This window comes from Rhinoraja longicauda, chromosome 1, assembly GCF_053455715.1.
Source record: "Rhinoraja longicauda isolate Sanriku21f chromosome 1, sRhiLon1.1, whole genome shotgun sequence".
Lineage (NCBI taxonomy): Eukaryota > Metazoa > Chordata > Chondrichthyes > Rajiformes > Arhynchobatidae > Rhinoraja > Rhinoraja longicauda.
In genome coordinates, this window is record NC_135953.1 from 1,357,698 (window position 1) to 1,378,106 (window position 20,409).

Here is a 20,409-nt window from a genome sequence, read left to right on the forward strand (position 1 = left end):
ACCCAGCTTTGTATCAACTGCAAATTTGCTAATGGTACTTTTAATCCCTTCATCCAAGTCATTAATGTATATTGTAAATAGCTGCGGTCCCAGCACCGAGCCTTGCGGTACACCACTAGTTACTGCCTGCCATTATGAAAGGGACCCATTTATCCCCACTCTTTGCTTTCTGTCTGTCAACCAATTTTCTATCCATGTCAGTACCCTACCTCCAATACCATGTGCTCTAATTTTGCCCACTAATCTCCTATGTGGAACCTTGTCAAAGGCTTTCTGAAAGTCAAGGTACACCACATCCACCGACTCTCCCCTGTCGATTTTCCTGATTACATCCTCAAAAAAATTCCAGAAGATTAGTCAAGCATGATTTCCCCTTCATAAATCCATGCTGACTCGGAACAATCCTGTTATCCAAATGCTCCGCAATTTCGTCTTTTATAATTGACTCCAGCATCTTCCCCACCACTGATGTCAGACTAACTGGTCTATAATTTCCCGTTTTCTCTCTCCCTCCTTTCTTAAAAAGTGGGACAACATTAGCTACACTCCAATCCACAGGAACTGATCCTGAATTTATAGAACACTGGAAAATGATCACAAATGCGTCCACAATTTCTAGCGCCACCTCCTTAAATACTCTGGGATGCAGATCATCAGGCCCTGGGGATTTATCAGCCTTCAGTCCCATCAGTCTACCCAACACCATTTCCTGCCTAATGTGGATTTCCTTCAGTTCCTCCGTCACCCTGGGAGCTCTGGCCACTAGAACATCTGGGAGATTGCTTGTATCTTCCTTAGTGAAGACAGATCCAAAGTACCGGTTCAACTCTTCTGCCATTTCCTTGTTTCCCATAATAAATTCCCCCGCTTCTGTCTTCAAGGGACCCACATTTGCCTTGACTATTTTTTTCCTCTTTACATACCTAAAAAAGCTTTTACTATCCTCCTTTATATTATTGGCTAGTTTACCCTCGTACCTCATCTTTTCTCCCCGTATTGCCTTAGTCATCTTCTGTTGCTCTTTAAAAGAGTCCCAATCCTCTGGCTTCCCACTCTTCTTTGCTTTGTTGTACTTCTGCTCTTTTATTTTTATGCTGTCCTTGACTTCCTTTGTCAGCCACGGGTGCCTCTTACTCCCCTTGGAATCTTTCCTCCTCTTTGGGATAAATTGATCCTGCAACTTCTGCATTATTCCCAGGAATACCTGCCATTGCTGTTTTACAGTCTTCCCTGCGAGGGCCTCCTTCCAGTCAATTCTGGCCAGCTCCTGCCTCATGCCTCTGTCGCACGGTAGCGCAGCGGTAGAGTTGCTGCTTTACAGCGAATGCAGCGCCGGAGACTCAGGTTCGATCCTGACTACGGGTGCTGCACTGTAAGGAGTTTGTACGTTCTCCCCGTGACCTGCGTGGGTTTTCTCCGAGATCTTCGGTTTCCTCCCACACTCCAAAGACGTACAGGTATGTAGGTTAAATGGCTGGGTAAATGTTTTAAAAAAATTGTCCCTAGTGGGTGTAGGATAGTGTTAATGTACGGGGATCGCTGGGCGGCACGGACTTGGAGGGCCGAAAAGGCCTGTTTCCGGCTGTATATATATGATATGATATGATGATAATCCCCTTTGCTATACTGTAATACTGACACTTCCTATTTTCCCTTCTCCCTCTCAATTTGTAGAGTAAAACTTATCATATTGACTAAGCTCTCCCTGCCAAGGCCTTCTGGAGCTCTCTGATTTGGAAAGGGTGCAGAAGAGATTTACAGAATTTTGCCAGGATTAGAGAGAATCACCTATAAGGTTGGACGGACTTGGATTGTATTCTCTGGAGATTCAGAGACCTGAGAAGAGCAAAAATAATTATGAGAGGCATTGATAGGATGGAAAATCAGAACCTTTTTCACAGATGGAAATGTCAAAAACAAGAGAGCATAGATTTAAATTCAAGGGTTGGGTCAGGGGGCTGGGGTGGAAGTTTGCAATGCATTGCCAAGGTGGTGGTGAAACCAGACGTGATAGTGTTGTTTAAGAGGCATTTGGACGGACATATGGTCAGGGGGGGAATGGAAGAATTTGGACTGTGCAGACAGATGGGATTAGTTTCCTATCTCTGACATCTCTGTCCCCTTGATTGATCTCCCTGTCTCCATCACAGGGGATAGACTATTAACTGACGTCTACTACAAACCCACAGTTATCTGGACTGCACTTCCTCCCACCCTTCCTCTTGCCAAGACACTTCCCTACTCTCAATTTCTCTGTCTCCTCCCACATCTACTTCCAAGATGAGGCTTTCCATTCAAGGAAATAAGAAATATCCTTAGTAAATGTTTCCACCCTCCCTTATCTCCCTTGTCTCTTCCTGTAGAAACATCAAAACCAAAAATAGGTGCAGGAGGAGGCCATTTGGCCCTTCGAGCCAGCACCGCCATTCATTGTGATCATGGCTATTTATTCACAAAATGCTGGAGAAACACAGCAGGTCAGGCAGCATCTCAGGAGAGAAGGAATGGGTGACGTTTCGGGTCGAGACCCTTCTTCAGACTGATGTCAGGGGGGCGGGACAAAGGAAGAATATAAGTGGAGACAGGAAGATAGAGGGAGATCTGGGAAGGAGGAGGGGAAGAGAGGGACAGAGGAACTATCTAAAGTTGGAGAAGTCGATGTTCATACCACTGGGCTGCAAGCTGCCCAGGCGAAATATGAGGTGCTGTTCCTCCAATTTCCGGCGGGCCTCACTATGGCACTGGAGGAGGCCCATGACAGAAAGGTCAGACTGGGAATGGGAGGGGGAGTTGAAGTGCTCGGCCACCGGGAGATCAGTTTGGCCAACGCGGACCGAGCGCAGGTGTTGAGCGAAGCGATCGCCGAGCCTGTGCTAGGTTTCGCCGATGTAAATAAGTTGACATCTAGAGCAGCGGATGCAATAGATGAGGTTGGAGGAGGTGCAGGTGAACCTCTGTCACACCTGGAAAGACTGTTTGGGTCCTTGGGTGGAGTTGAGGGGGGAGGTAAAGGGACAGGTGTTGCATCTCGTGCGGTTGCAGGGGAAAGTGCCCGGGGTTGGGGTGGTTTGGGTAGGAAGGGACGAGTGGACCAGGGAGTTATGGAGGGAACGGTCTCTGCGGAACGCAGAGGGGAGGGGATGGGAAGATATGGCCAGTGGTGGGGTCCCGTTGTAGGTGACGGAAATGTTGGCGGATGATTTGTTGGATTCGCTGGCTGGTGGGGTGGAAGGTGAGGACGAGGGGGATTCTGTCCTTGTTGCGAGTGGGGGTAGGGGGAGCAAGAGCGGAGCTGCGGGATGTAGAAGAGACCCTAGTGAGAGCCTCATCTATAATGGAAGAGGGGAAGCCCCGTTTCCTGAAGTCACCCATTCCTTCTCTCCTGAGATGCTGGCTGATCTGCTGAGTTACTCCAGCATTTTGTGAATAAATACCTTCGATTTGTACCAGCATCTGCAGTTATTTTCTTATACACATTGTGATCATGGCTGATCATCCACAATCAGTAACCTGTGCCTGCCTTCTCCCCATATCCCTTGATTCCACTAGCCCCTAGAGCTCTATCTAACTCTCTTTTAAATTTATCCAGTGAATTGTCCTCCACTGCCTTCTGTGGCAGAGAATTCCACAAATTCAGAACACTCTGGTTGAAAAAGTTTTTGCTCATCTCTGTTTTAAATGGCCTCCCCTTCATTCGTAGATTGAGGCCCCTGGTTCTGGACTCCCCCAATATTGGGAACATTTTTCCTGCATCTTGTTTGTCCAGTCCTTTTATAATTTTATACATCTCTATAAGATCCTCTCATCCTTCAAAACTCCAATGAATACAAGCCCAGTCTTTCCAATCTTTCCTTATATGACAGTCCCGCCATCCCAGGAATTAACCTCGTGAACCTATGCTGCACTGCCTCAATAGCAAGGATGTCCTTCCTCAAATTAGGAGACCAAGACTTCATACAATACTCCAGATGTGGTCTTACCAGGGCCCTATACAACTGCAGAAGAACCTCTTTACTCCTATACTCAAATCCTCTCATTATGAAGGTCAACATGCCATTAGCTTTCTTCACTGCCTGCTGTACCTGCACGCTTACTTACAGTGATTGGTGTACAAGGCCACCCAGGTCTCGTTCTACTTCCCCTTTACCTAATCTGACACCATTGAGATAATAATCTACCTCATTTTTTATGCCGCCAAAGTGGATAACCTCACATTTATCTACATTGTGGACAACACTTGCCCCTGCACAGGAACCATGCCCCTGTACTCCCAGATCTCTTTGTTCTGCAGCACTCTCCAGGGCCCTGACTTTCCAAAGTACATCACCCCATACTTGTTAGAGTAAACTCCATTTGCCATTCCTTAGCCTCTTTTGCCAATTGATCTGGATCCTGTTTCAATCTTGGGTATTCTTCCTCAATGTCTACTATACCACCTATTTGTCATCTGTAAAATGTACTAACAATGTCAACTATTTTGTTATTCATATTAATAATTTGAATGGCAAATAGCAGTGGTCCCAGCATTGACCCCTGCAGCCCTCCATTGTTTACAACTCCAATGGGCAAAACCAACCCTCCACAACTACTCTTCGTCTCCTTCCTCCAAGTCAATGTTGAATCCAATTGGCCAGCTCACCCTGGATTCCATGCAATCTATTGGTGGTGGGTATGTGGAAAGAATTGCCAGGGTACGTGATAGAGCAGGGCCCAGTTACAACATGTAAAAGACATTTGAATAGGTACATGGATAGAAAAGGTGTGGAGGGACACGGACAAAATACAAAGTGGGACTAACGCAGTTGGACATCTTTCTTGGCATGCATAAGTTGGGCCACAGAGTGTTTCCATGCTGCATGACTACAATCGCAGGTATAACATGACTGCTCACCAAAGGATTCCTGTCATGCAAGGTAAAACAGGCTTCAGGCCCATTGTGTCATTGTGCTGTCAAATGAGCCACAAAGCAAATAGTTGAGAGTGTGGTGCATGGAGCTCTTCCACACAGCTGTGAAGAGAAACCTTTTCCGCTTCTACTGGAATGGAGTTGAGATCACGCCAAAAGTGGAAACTAAAGTGTTTAAATTATGAGATCACATCTCTCCCCAAAACCTTATATGTGATCAGACCTCATCCGCATACAGTACCATCGGTTGACAAGCGGAGCCCTTACTTTGCAGTTCTTGCAGCACGGACCAAGAGATGAACATTTTGCCGCACGTTTGAGTCTACAGGTTTTAGCATCACAGCAGGGGTCCGAACATTGCTGTCGGAAAACATACAGGAAGTACCGTTACTGAAGTGACATCAACACATTGAGATGAAACTCCTTTGGAGTTCCCGACAATACACCAATCAGCCAAAACATTATGACCACCGACAGGCAAAGTGAATAACATTGATTATCTAGTTACAATGGCACCTGTCAAGGGGTGGGATATATTAGGCAGGAAGTGAACAGACCAGACGACTGGGTCAGAGCATCTCTGAAACGGCAAGGCTTGTGGGTTGCTCTCGGTCAGCAGTGGTGAGTACCGACCGACAGTGGTCCGAGGAGGGACAAACCACAAACCGGAGACAGACTGGGTGTTGGGCGCCCAAGGCTCATCGATGAGCGAGGGCAACGAAGGCTATCCCGTCTGGTCCGAACCGACAGAAGGTCTACTGCGGCCCAAGTCACAAAAAAAATTATTGGTGATCACAGGAGGAATGTGTCACAATACGCAGTGCATCGCACCCTGCTGCATATGGGGCTGCACACGGAGGACCAACAGCATATTAGGCAGGGGGTCATAATGTTTTGGCTCATCAGGTCATAATGTTTTGGCTGATCGGTGTATGTATCCTTCATTGAACATTACTGAAAGCAGATGGACAGCAACACGTAGTTAGAGTGGTATAGAAGGCATACGGTATGCTCGCCTTCATCCCTTGCTTGGGGCATTATAAGAGACAGTTTAGTTTATTTGCACGTATACAGAAGTACATTGAAAAGCTTTTTTTTGCGTGATATCCAGTCAGTGGAAAGACTGTACATGATTACAGTCAAGCCTTCCAGATAAAGGGATCAATATTCAGTGCAATGTAAAGTCCAATTAAGATGGTCCGAGGATCTCCAATGAGGTAGATTGGAGGCCAGGACCACTCTAGTTGGTGATAGGGTGGTTTTGTTGCCTGATAACAGCTGGGGGAAAAACTGTCCCTGAATCTGGAAGTGTGTGTTTTCACACTTCTGTACCTCTTGCCTGATGGGAGAGGGAGTGACTTGGGTGAGATTTGTCCTTGATTATGTTGGTGATATTACAGTCATGATGCAGCTTTATATAACTTTGTTTAAACCACATTTGGAGTATTGTGTGAGGTTCTGGTCACCCCATTACAGAGAGAATGTGGTGGCTATGGATAGGGTGCAGAGAAGGTTTAGCAGAATGATGCCTGGCCAAGGGAGTTCAGTCTACCCTCGTTATTACGGACCTCTCTATAACTGATATCAGTTATAACGGTCAGAGCGTCCCCATAATAATCAGACACCAGTGTCTCTTGAAGAACACAGGCTGTGAGTTACGCTGCCGATGGGCAATGGCTTCCATTGACACTAATGCAACGATATTCCATTAAACAATGGAACAAAAGCCTTTACTATTTTTTGCAGTAACAAAAACCATTATGAGCGGTTAAAAAGAACTTTGTATTGTAGTTAGAAACATAGTTGTTTCATGTTTACCCCTACTTATAATGGACAATTGGCGATGATGATAATGAGATGTTATTGTCACTTGTTCCTGGATAGGTGCAATGAAATTCTTCGTTTTTGCATACAAATTACACAAAAGAGTCATCACAAAAACATGGACAGTTACACGCCGTGCCCCCCTTCGTTCTCAGTGCCCCCCCCCATGCCAGATCCCCCTTAAATCTCAGCGCCCCCCCGTGCCAGATCCCCCTTCGTTCTCAGTGCCCCCCCCCATGCCAGATCCCCCTTAGATCTCAGCGCCCCCCCCGTGCCAGATCCCCCTTAGATCTCAGCGTCCCCCCCCCCAAGCCAGATCCCCCTTAGATCTCAGCGCCCCCCCCGTGCCAGATCCCCCTTAGATCTCAGCGCCCCCCCCGTGCCAGATCCCCCTTAGATCTCAGCACCCCCCCCATGCCGGATCCCCCTTGGTTCTCAGCGCCCCCCATGCCAGATCCCCCTTCATTCTCAGCGCCTTCCCCCCCATGCCAGATCTCCCTTGGTTCTCAGCGCCCCCCCATGCCGGATCCCCCTTAGATCTCAGCGCCCCCCCATGCCAGATCCCCCTTGGTTCTCAGCGCCCTCCCCCCATGCCAGATCCCCCTTAGATCTCAGTGCCCCCCCCCCATGCCGGATCCCCCTTAGATCTCAGCGCCCCCCAATGCCAGATCCCCCTTGGTTCTCAGTGCCCTCCCCCCATGCCAGATCCCCCTTAGATCTCAGTGGCCCCCCCATGGCAGATCCCCCTTAGATCTCAGTGGCCCCCCCTCGCCAGGTCTCCCTTGGTTCTCAACAGCACCCCCCCCCCCCCCCATGCCAGGTCCCCCTTAGTCCTCAGCGCCCCCCCATGACGGGTCCCCTTCTTTACTCGGCAGTGCGGCCCGTCCACCTTGGCTGGATCTCTTCCTCGGCCCGTCTCGACCCCAAGGCTCCATCCAATAACAGAGTCTCCAATAACAGACACCATCTCTCCCCCTTGCCCGTTGTAACAAGGGTTAACTAATAGCTGCAGGGAGAGGTTGGACAGGCTGCTTGTTTTCTCTGAAACGTTTGGGGTTGAGGGGGGACCCGACTACGGGTGCTGCACTGTAAGGAGTTTGTACGTTCTCCCCGTGACCTGCGTGGGTTTTCTCCGAGATCTTCGGTTTCCTCCCACACTCCAAAGACGTACAGGTATGTAGGTTAATTGGCTGGGTAAATGTAAAAATTGTCCCTAGTGGGTGTAGGATAGTGTTAATGTACGGGGATCGCTGGGCGGCACGGACTTGGAGGGCCGAAAAGGCCTGTTTCCGGCTGTATATATATGATATGATATGATATGATATGATATGATATATGATAACATTATGAGACGTAGGTAGGATAAACTAGTGGAATCTTTTTCCCAAGATGGGAAAAACAAATATATGAAAGGCGTATGGTTTGCCTGCATTTGAGTCATGTTCCTCTGGACTTTTCCTATCCATGCATTTATGTAAATGTATTTTAAATGTTATTTTTAATTCAATTTAATTCATTCAATTGATAAAGCATCAGTGGCCACCTCCCTTTGAACAATTGACATCTGCAATTGCTCCCCCTAACCCAGTGTATTCCATGCCAAGGGTTCCCAGTCGGTCGCTCTGCCACCTGCCTGTGGGCTCCATCAGATCAGAGAACAGTTTGCACATCTCCAGGTTTCCACACCTCCCGCTTTACACCCCCCTCCCCTCCCCAGACCACCCCCCCCCACCAGATTTGCACAGCTACCCACCCCAGGCCTGCCACAGTCACATTGTTCACCCTTCTCCAAGAACATGTTGCCGCACTTTGGGCCTCCGACCAGCTGCTCCATGTTGGGAACGTTGTAGAGACAGTGGCCTGCTCCCCGTGTCAGGCTTATCTTCAGGTCGTGCCGGCTGCAACTGCTAAACTTTGATTGGGTTACCGAACTGAAAATAAAGATAAATGGATTATTTCAAAGGGATGAAGGGAAGAGTCGTTGAGCCTCACGCCAGTGTGAGGGAAGATATAAACACCACAGGAACTGGACACGAGTCCTGTGCTGAACACGATGCCAAAACCAACTCTTAACTACCTCCACATAATCTGTATCCATCCATTCCCTGCATCCCCATGTCACTGTGCCAATGTCTCTTAAATGCCACGATCATATCTGCCTCAACCATAGGGTTGCCAACTTTCTCACTCCCAAGTAAGGGACAAAAGGTGATGTCACCACCCACGCCCCACGTGACCTCACCCAGCCAGCGGCCACCTGCTCCCGCTCCACCAATGGCGCCTGCCTGGGCCGGGAGGCGAGTTGCTACACAACCTCCGTTAGGTGAACACACTCGGCCCCGCTCCCCGAACACACTCCGTTAGCCTACACTGTCCCGGCTTACAGCGCCCCCCGGACCTGCAGTGTCCGGGCCTACAGTGTCCGGGCCTACAGCGGCACACAGGCCTACAGGGCCCGGGCCTACAGTGTCCGGGCCTACAGTGTCCGGGCCTACAGTGTCCGGGCCTACAGTGTCCGGGCCTACAGCGCCCCCCGAGCCTAATACGGGACAAGGGTGGTCCCATACAGCACAAACCAATTGAGCCCAAAACACAGGATGTCCCTGCTAATACGGGACAGTTGGCAACCTTACTCAACCACAATGCCAGCAGTGTATTCCAGGCACCCACCACCTTCTGTATAATAAACCTGCCCACACATCTTCATTAATCTTTGCCCCTGTCACTGTTTGTGAGTGCGTTCATTGAGAGGCACTCAGGTATATATATATATATATATACACAAGTCCTTTATTAGCGGGTCCTTATAGTACAGATGCTGGCTTCCATTTCCTCCAGTCCCCAACAGGATCTCCCAGCTAACACCAGGATAACGCGGGATAACACAGTACAAAACCCGGCCTGGATTACGGACCGGGTGCACAACAGTAAAACCAGACATGGATCTACATCCCCCTTCTTAAGCATAAGCCCCCAAACTAGATAAGAGTATATAAAGCCACTACAATATGAAACAACTACAGCTTACCCCCATCCTAATACAAGGGATGAAAAACAACTACGACAAACGCTAAGCAGAGGAGGATACAACTCGAGTAAGATAAACAAAAAGGGAACGGTAACGACCGTAATTAACCAGAGTCCATAGCAAGTGTCTAGCCACAGTCTTGGTACTTGGGATTGGGCTTACAGACCCGTCCTGCACGAGTACAATACAAGCCCTCCGCCGTATCCATTGTAGGTGTCAGCACCGTAGGTGGTGGTTCAAACGGCACTGGTCTCGCAACGGCCTTCTGCACAGGAGACTGCACCGGTGACGTCACGGGTGGCTGTGTAGGCAATTTTATGGGTGATTCCATCACCGGCTCCTTTGTTGGTGTAAAGACCGGCTTGTGGTCTGCCGACGCCTGGCCTCCATCGGTCTGTAACCTGCCATCTGCGACCTCCGTGTAGCCATGCGGACGCGGATGAGATGGCACAGGCTCATTCACCGGTAGAAAGTGTTTTCTGTTCCGCCGGTAGGTTCCTCCTTCCGATTAGACAAGATAGGACCGTGGCTCCTGGCAGATCCCACTAACTACGCCCAGACGATCATGACCCTTCTGGGTCTGCAGACGGACCGTCTGACCCTCCGACAGAGGCTGGAGAGGATGGCTAGACCTGTCGTAATACGCCTTCTGGATCTGCCGTTTATGTTGCAGCTGAGCCTGAACAAATTGGGGCTCGTGAACATGGGGCTGCAGCCGGTGTCTTGCAACAGGAAGGGTGGTACAAGTTTGTCTGGACATCAATCGTTGGGCTGGCGAACCCAATACCGGGTCACATGAAACATTACGGAGATTGAGGAGATCCAGGAATACATTGGACCCGGCTGTTCTGGATCTCTCCATGACCTGTTTGGCATTACGGACAGCCCTCTTGGCTAGCCCGTTTGACTGTGGATACTCCGGGCTGCTGGTGATGTGTTTAAAATCCCAGCGCATAGCAAAGTCCTTGAAACACTGACTGGTAAATTGATCGGCGTTATCCGACATGAGGGTGTGAGGAGACCCATGGACCGAGAAATGTCTCGCCAGTTTTTGAATTATCGCCGCTGAGGAAACTGTGCGGAGCAAATCGATCTCCAACCATCCGGAATAGGAATCCACCAGAACCAGATATTGATTGCCACGCCACTCACAAATGTCAGTGGCCACAGAGGACCAGGGTAAATCAGGAACCGGGTGCAGCAAAAGTGGTTCCCTTTGCTGATGCGGGGCCAAGCCGTTACATACTGCACATGATTGCACCCTCTGGCGCATGTAGTCAGACATAGCAGGCCAGAAAAACATACTTTTGGCTCGCTGAACCGTTGCCTCAGCGCCAGGGTGGCCCCGATGTATTGTGTCAAAGTACTGCTGCCGTAGTGAGGCAGGGATCACCGCCTTGTGGCCTTTCATAATGACCCCGTTCTCGATAACCAGCTCATCTCTAACGGGGAAGTACGGTTGTACAGTGAATGGTACCATATGCGATTTGCTCGGTCAACCGTGTCGAATGACGGACGCAAGCGACTGCAACGTGTGGTCCTCTGCCGTGTGTGCCACCAACAATTCCAAACAAGACGAGGGGAGATGATCGACCATCATGACATCAAAACAATCCTTCTCAGCAGCATGCTCGTTAGAGGTCTTCCTGGGCGCACGGGACAGGGTGTCAGCTAGGTGCATGTCCTTGCCGGGTTTGTAGATTAGTGTCATGTCGTGTTTTTGGAGACGCAGCAGCATACGCTGCAGTCTCGCCGGGCAGCATGGAGTGGTTTGTTCAGTATGGAAATCAGTGGTTGGTGATCGGTCTCCACAATGGCAGTCTTGCCAAAGATGTAGTCATTGAACTTTTCACATGCAAAGACAAGTCCAACAGTTCTTTCTCGATTTGTGCGTAGCGTGTCTCCGCGTCTGTCATGGTCCTTGAGGCATAAGCAATGGGCTGGCCATCCTGCAGGCACGCAGCACCGAGTCCATACTGGGATGCGTCGCAGGTCAGCGTAACTGGTCGATTGACGTCGAAATATGCCAGGGTGGGAGGACACGACATCAGGTGTCTGAGAGCGTCAAAAGCCCGCTGTTGTTGCTCATGCCACGTCCATGCAATGTCTTTGTGAGATAGCTGTCGCAGTGGAGCGGAGAGTTCACTAAAGTGAGGAATAAACTTGCCAAGATAGTTCACCATGCCCAGGAACCTCTGCAGGCTGGTGACATCAGTCGGAACTGCCATTTCACTGATGGCTGCTCTCTTCTCAGGATCAGCCTTGAGGCCCTCACTGGTGAAAACATGTCCTACATAGTTCACCTTGTTGACACGGAACCTGCACTTGTTGGGGTTGAGTTTCAAATGTACCTCCCTGGCACGATTGAGTACCTTCCTTAAGTTAACATCGTGCTCCTGCACATCCTTACCAGCCACGATAATGTCATCGACAACAATCGCACAGGGGTATCTGTCGAAGAGCTGCTCCATAGAGTGTTGAAACACTTCACTGGCCGCGTTAATCCCGAACGGCATCCGCAAGAATCTGTACCGTCCGAAGGATGTGCTGAAAGTAGTGAGCAGAGATGATTTGTGGTCCAGGGGAATTTGCCAGAACGAGGTCTTGGCGTTGAGAACGGAGAACACTGTCGCCTTGCCCATGTGTGCAGCCACCTTCTCCACAGTGCGCATCGGGTGATGAGGTCCCTTGAGTGCAGTGTTTAAATCCCTCGGGTTGATGCATATACGTATCTCCCGCTTGTTCTTCTTGGTCGCGGCCACCATCGAGGACACCCAGTCAGTGGGCTCCATAACAGGAGTAATAACTCCTAGAGCTTCCATCCTGTCAAGCTCAGCCTTGACCCGGTCTCGCATGGCGACTGGGATGCGTTGAGCAGGGCGGACCACGGGTCTCACATCCCGGTTAATAGTCATTGAGTAAGTGATAGGCAGCTTGCCCAGTTCGTCGCTGAAGAGATCCTTATAGTTCGCGAGGATACATTGTGTGGAGTCTGGGACTGGCGCAAGCTGATGCACGGCCTTGCCGAATTAAATCAGTCCCATGTCGATACATGCTTCAATCCCAAGGAGAGGCATGACTGTGCAATCCACGACGTAAAATTGTAAATTGTACGATTGTGCCGCGAGGTGGCACTGTAGCTTCACCACTCCAAGAGGAAGCACTTCGTTCCCCCCGTATGCTGTGAGGGTTGCGTCGCATATAACCATATAACCATATAACAACTACAGCATGGAAACAGGCCTGTCCGGCCCTACCAGTCCACGCCGACCATTCTCCCTGACCTAGTCTCATCTACCTGCACTCAGACCATAACCCTCTAATCCCCTCCTATCCATATACCTATCCAATTTACTATTAAATAATAAAATCGAGCCAGCCTCCACCACTTCCACTGGAAGCCCATTCCATACAGCCACCACCCTCTGAGTAAAGAAGTTCCCCCTCATGTTACCCCTAAACCTTTGTCCCTCAATTCTGAAGCTATGTCCCCTTGTTGGAATCTTCCCCACTCTCAAAGGGAAAAGCCTACCCACGTCAACTCTGTCCGTCCCTCTCAAAATTTAAAAAACCTCTATCAAGTCCCCCCTCAACCTTCTACGCTCCAAAGAATAAAGACCCAACCTGTTCAAGCTCTCTCTGTAGCCTAAGTGCTGAAACCCAGGCAACATTCTAGTAAATCTCCTCTGTACCCTCTCCATTTTGTCGACATCCTTCCTATAATTTGGCGACCAGAACTGCACACCATACTCCAGATTCGGCCTCACCAATGCCCTGTACAATTTCAACATTACATCCCAACTTCTATACTCGATGCTCTGATTTATAAAGGCAAGCATACCAAACGCCTTCTTCACCACCCTATCCACATGAGATTCCACCTTCAGGGAACAATGCACAGTTATTCCCAGATCCCTCTGTTCCACTGCATTCCTCAATTCCCTACCATTTACCCTGTACGTCCTATTTTGATTTGTCCTACCAAAATGCAGCACCTCACACTTATCAGCATTAAACTCCATCTGCCATCTTTCAGCCCACCCTTCCAAAAGGCCCAAGTCTCTCTGTAGACTTTGAAAATCTACCTCACTATCAACTACACCACCTATCTTAGTATCATCTGCATATTTACTAATCCAATTTGCCACACCATCATCCAGATCATTAATGTAAATGACAAACAACAGTGGACCCAACACAGATCCTTGGGGTACTCCACTAGACACTGGCCTCCAACCTGACATACAATTGTCAACCGTTACCCTCTGGTATCTCCCATTCAGCCATTATTGAATCCATCTTGCAACCTCACTATTAATACCCAACGATTTAACCTTCTTAATCAACCTTCCATGTGGAACCTTGTCATGTTTTTAATTCCTCAGCTCTGCGAAGCCTTGAAAACTCGGCATGAGATATGACATTGCACGCCGCACCTGTGTCTATTTAGATAAACAACTGGCACGTTGTTTATCTTTAATATGACCATGGGATCTTTGTGCTTAATTAACTGGCCCCGGACAGAGTGTGTATTGAGGCGAATTCCATCCACTGAAGGTGTACTGAAGTTTACAGTATCACTATCAGATAAGTCATGTGAAGGCTCTGGGTGTATTGAATGTACAGCTTGTTTTGTCTCAATCGTATTGGAACTTCTGCAGCATTTCAAGAAATCATTTCTTCGTTTGCAGCCATGACAAATCTGTCCAAAAGCCGGGCAGTTCTCCCGTTTGGCTATATGAGAGTAACCACAATTAGTACAATCACTAACGAGGCTGATGCCAGCCCTGCCAGGCTGGGCTTGTGTCACTTTGAACGGTCGACGTTCCTTTCTGATAAATGGTCCCGTCGAGTCAACGCGGAAAACAGGCTGAGGCACGGCACTCAAAGTCCTTGTGTCGACATCCGTCTATTCATAAATCCGACAGGTGCTAATCGCTTTAGCTAGAGTAAGATCGCAATCACACAGAAGGCCCCTTCTCAATTTATCGTTAGTGATACAACACACAAGCCTGTCTCTCGTGAGTTCATCACAGAGGCTACCAAATCTGCAACTTGATGCGGCGTATTTCAAAGAGTTGATATAGTTTTCAACCGGCTCACCCGGTTTCTGGGAACATGTAAAGAATTTGTGCCGTTCCATGATAAGGTTAGTCTGCGGATCACACCGCTGCCGAAATTTATTCTTAAGGCACACAGGGTCTTGAATCGTCTCGGCAGTTGTGACAACTGCACCAGCCGCATCCAGCACAGCCTCAGCATAAACAAACAGTTTCGCCCGACGGATTGCTTCCAAACCTGCAAGATTGAGGAGAATGGATGCTTGTACGTGGGGAGTCTTGTCGTGGTGTGCAGCAGCAATGAACACATCGTAATCTTCCTCGAAGGTGCGCCAACCTTCACCGATGTTGCCGTCAAAGACAAGTGGATCAGGCCTCCGAAAAGAATCAGCCATGGTTAGAGACGTCAAAAGTCAATAGACAATAGACAATAGACAATAGGTCTTGAGGAAACAAATGGTGGTGACCCAAAAGCTAAATAACGGCCACTTCTGACACCATGTTTGTGAGTGTGTTCATTGAGAGGCACTCAGGTATATATAAATAAGTCCTTTATTAGCGGGTCCTTATAGTACAGATGCTGGCTTCCATTACCTCCAGTCCCCAACAGGATCTCCCAGCTAACACCAGGATAACGCGGGATAACGCAGTACAAAACCCGGCCTGGATTACGGACCGGGTGCACAACAGTAAAACCAGACATAGATCTACAGTCACCTTAAAGCTATGCCGGAGGTGCAAGGGAGTGCTGGTGCAGGATTCCCAAAAAGTTAATCAGTAGTAAAGAAAGCAAACTCAATGCTAACATTTATTTCAAGAGGGCATGTATACAAAAACAAGGATGTAATGCTGAGGCTCTATAAGGTGCTGGAAAGGCCGCATTTGGAATATTGTGAGCAACTTTGGGCACCATATCTGAGGAAGGATGTGCTGGCTCTGGAGAGGGTCCAGAGGAGGTTTACAAGAATGATCCCAGGAATGAGTAGGTTAACCTATGATGAGCGTTTGTCAGCACTGGGCCTGTACTCGCTGGAGTTTAGAAGAATGAGGGGGGATCTCATTGAAACGTACAGAATAGTGAAAGGCCTGGATAGAGTGGATGTGGAGAGGATGTTTCCACTAGTGGGAGAGTCTAGGACTAGAGGGCACAGCCTCAGAATTAAAAGACGTTCTTTAAGGATGGAGATGTGTTGGAATTTCTTTAGTCAGAGGGTAGTGAATCTGTGGAATTATTTGCCACAGAAGGCTGTGGAGGCCGTCAGTGGATATTTTTAAGGCAGAGATAGATAGATTCTTGATTTGTACGGGTGTCAGGGGTTACGGGGAGAAGGCAGGAGAATGGGGTTAGGAGGGAGAGATAGATCAGCCATGATTGAATGGCAGAGTGGACTTGATTGGCCAAATGGCCAAATTCTACTCCTATCACTTATGACCCTCTAGTATTTTTAATTTCCATCCTGGGTAAAAGGCTGAATTTGTCTACCCTATATATGCCTTGTGGTTTTATATATTTTAGTAGGTCTCCCTCGCAACCTGTAGTGTTCCAGAGTCTGTCCAACCTCTCCTTGTAGCTATCAACACCTAATCAAGGCATGGTAACAAGTTATACAGTACTGAAACAGGCCCTGCTGCCCATGCTAACCAAGATGCCTCATCTACACATCCCACTTCCACGTTTGGCCCATATCCCTCTTCCTATCTATATACCTGTCCAAAATGTCTAATAAATGTAGTTATAGTTCCCATGTCAATTACCTCCTCTGGCAGCTCATTCCATCTACCCACCATCCTCTGTGTGAAAAAGTATCCCCTAAAGTTCCTATTAAATCTTTCCCCTCTGACCTTAAACCTATGTCCCTTGGTTATTGATTCCCCTACTATGGGTAAAAGAATCAGTGCATTTATCCTATCTATTCCCCTCATGATCTTATGCACTTCTATAGGATCACCCATAACCCTCCTGCGCTCCAAGAAATAATGTTCTAGTCCGTCCAACCTCTCTTAATAGCTCAGGCCCTCGAGTCCAGACAACATCCTTGTAAATCTTCTCTGAACACTGTCCAGCTTAATGACACCTTTCCTATGGCAGGGTGACCAAATCTGAACCCAATACTCCAAATGCGTCCTCACCAACATCTTGTACAACTGCAGCGTAATGTCCCAACTTCTTATTCCCACCCTACACCCTTTCAATAGACAATAGGTGCAGGAGTAGGCCATTCGGTCCTTTGAGCCAGCACCGCCATTCAATGTGATCATGGCTGATCATTCACAATCAGGACCCCGTTCCTGCCTTCTCCCCATACCCCCTGACTCCGCTATCGTTAAGAGCTCTAACGAGCTCTCTCTTGAAAGCATCCAGAGAATTGGCCTCCACTGCCTTCTGAGGCAGAGAATTCCACAGATTTACAACTCTTTGACTGAAAACGTTTTTCCTCATCTCCGTTCAAAACGGTTTACCCCTTATTCTTAAACTGTGGCCCCTGGTTCCTACTTCTCAGTCTTTTTCCTAACTCTCTAAACTCCCGCTGTAGCACCTCCTTCCTCTTCCGCCCGATGTCATTCGTGCCCACGTGCACAACGACTTCAGGTTGATCGCCTTCCCTCACTAGGATTTTCTGAAGCCGGTCCGTGATGTGCTGAACCCTGGCACCAGGGAGGCAACAGACCATCCTCAAGTCCCTCCTGCTGCCACAGAATCTTCTGTCCGTCCCTCGGACGATGGAGTCACCCACCACTACGGCTCTTCCTGACTTCGGTCTCCCCTGTCGAGTATCCTTGCCAACAGGTCCGCCACTCGGACTGGAAACGTCTTCTGCCCCGACAGTTCCCAAGAGGGTATACCTATTTGAAATAGGCACAGCCACTGGGGTCTCCTGTAGTCCACGTCCACTCCCCCCTGAAACAGTCTCCCACCTTCGCTCGACCTGGACCCTTGGCGTGACAGCCTCACAATAGGTCCTGTCCAGGAAACTCTCGCATTCCCGGATGGCCCTGAGATCATCCAACTGCCTCTCCAACTCCACCACACGTCCATTCAGGAGCTGCACCTGGACACAGTTCTTGCAGGTGTAGCTCCCAGAAGCTCCAGCGACATCCCTATCTTCCCACATCCTGCAGGAAACACACTGCACCAACTTGTCCGCCATTACTTTGTGTCTATAAACAGTTCAGGCTTAAAACAATTGTAACCTCCTCACCTCAGCCTCCTCGCCGAAGACTCGCAGCCAATGACGGGCACTTCCCTCACTGGGCCCTTCCCTCACTGGGCCCTTCCCTCACTGGGCCCTTCCCTCACTGGGCCCTTCCCTCACTGGGCCCTTCCCTCACTGGGCCCTTCCCTCACTGGGCCCTTCCCTCACTGGGCCCTTCCCTCACTGGGCCCTTCCCTCACTGGGCCCTTCCCTCACTGGGCCCTTCCCTCACTGGGCCCTTCCCTCACTGGGCCCTTCCCTCACTGGGCCCTTCCCTCACTGGGCCCTTCCCTCACTGGGCCCTTCCCTCACTGGGCCCTTCCCTCACTGGGCCCTTCCCTCACTGGGCCCTTCCCTCACTGGGCCCTTCCCTCACTGGGCTACACACTTTTGCAAGTCTTGCTTATATCACCAATTAAATTGCCTGATTGTCCAATTTACCAGACTTCTCACTTAAATGATCAACCAATCCACGTATTCTCTTCTAACTGACTTATTACACTGTAATTGCCACTCACTTACTTTCAGCCAACGGTGGTCCTCTCTCCAACTTCCCGACCTTTACAGACTGATTAACAGTGCCCTATTGGCGCTCTTTTTAAACTGCCGTTCCTACCACTATTAGCAGGTACTTACTTTCAGCCAACGGTCGTCCTCTCTCCAACTTCCCGACCTTTACAGAATGACTTGGATGAAGGGATTAAAAGTACCATTAGCAAATTTGCAGATGATACAAAGCTGGGTGGTAGTGTGAACTGTGAGGAAGATGCTATGAGGTTGCAGGGTGACTTGGACAGGTTGTGCAGGGCCCTATTGAGACCTCCCCTGGAGTACTGTGTGCAGATTTGGTCTCCAAATTTGAGGAAGGATATTCTTGCTATTGAGGGCGTGCAGCGTAGGTTTACTAGGTTATTTCCCGGAATGGCGGGACTGTCATATGTTGAAAGACTGGAGCGACTAGGCTTGTATACCCTGGAATTTAGAAGGATGAGAGGAGATATTATCGAAACGTATAAGATTATTAAGGGGTTGGACACGTTAGAGGCAGGAAACATGTTCCCAATGTTGGGGGAGTCCAGAACAAGGGGCCACAGTTTAAGAATAAGAGGTAGGCCATTTAGAACTGAGATGAGGAAAAACTTTTTCAGTCAGAGAGTTGTGAATCTGTGGAATTCTCTACCTCAGAAGGCAGTGGAGGCCAAATCTCTGAATGCATTCAAGAGAGAGCTGGATAGAGCTCTTAAGGATAGCGGAGTCAGGGGGTATGGGGAGAAGGCAGGTACGGGGTACTGATTGAGAATGATCAGCCATGATCACATTGAATGGCGGTGCTGGCTCGAAGGGCTGAATGGCCTCCTCCTGCACCTATTGTCTATTGTCTGCCAACCAATTTTCCATCCATGTTAGTACCCTACCCCCAATACCATGTGCTCTAATCTTGCCACCTAATCTCCTATGTGGGACCTTATCAAAGGCTTTCTGAAAGTCCAGGTACACTACATCCACTGGCTCTCCCTTGTCAATTTTCCTAGTTTCATCCTCAAAAAATTTCAGAAGATCAGTCAAGCATGATTTCCCCTTCGTAAATCCATGCTGACTCGGAACGATCCTGTTACTGCTATCCAAATATTACTTCTTTTATAATTGACTCCAGCATCGTCCCCACCACTGATGTCAGGCTAACTGGTCTATAATTTCCCGTTTTCTCTCTCCCTCCTTTCTTAAAAAGTGGGATAACATTAGCTACCCTCCAATCCACAGGAACTGATCCTGAATCTATAGAGCATTGGAAAATGATCACCAATGCGTCCACGATTTCTAGAGCCACTTCCTTAAGTACCCTGGGATGCAGACCATCAGGCCCTGGGGATTTATCAGCCTTCAGTCCCATCAATCTACCCAACACCATTTCCTGCCTAATGTGGATTTCCTTCAGTTCCTCCGTTACCCTAGGACCTCTGTCCACTAGTACATCTGGGAGATTGTTTATATCTTCCTTAGTCAAGACAGATCCAAAGTACCTGTTTAACTCGTCTGCCATTTCCTTGTTTCCCATAATAAATTCACCAGCTTCTGTCTTCAAGGGGCCCACATTTGTCCTAACTATTTTTTTTCTCTTCACATACCTAAAAAACTTTTACTATCCTCCTTTATATTCTTGGCTAGCTTACCTTCGTACCTCAATTTTTCTCCCCGTATTGCCTTTTTAGTTATCTTCTGTTGCTCTTTGAAAGTGTCCCAATCCTCTGGCTTCTCGCTTATCTTTGCTATGTTATACTTCTCTTTTATTTTTATACTGTCCTTGACTTCCCCTGTCAGCCACAGTCGCCTCTTACTCCCCTTAGAATCTTTCTTCCTCTTTGGAATGAACTGATCCTAGTCGCTCGGCCGCTGGAC

The 20,409-nt window shown here is 48.7% G+C and overlaps 1 protein-coding gene across 1 annotated transcript in view; it reads right to left on the reverse strand.

Moving 5' to 3' along the window:
* LOC144598413 (disintegrin and metalloproteinase domain-containing protein 12-like) overlaps nucleotides 1-20,409 on the reverse strand; it is a 117,739-nt gene that overhangs the window by 40,572 nt on the left and 56,758 nt on the right. Inside the window, exons 12-13 of the mRNA XM_078408576.1 lie at nucleotides 8,484-8,661; nucleotides 5,174-5,266 (exon numbers count right to left, since the gene is read on the reverse strand). Coding sequence (XP_078264702.1) covers nucleotides 5,174-5,266; nucleotides 8,484-8,661 — 271 coding nt within the window. The remainder of the gene's footprint in view (nucleotides 1-5,173; nucleotides 5,267-8,483; nucleotides 8,662-20,409) is intronic.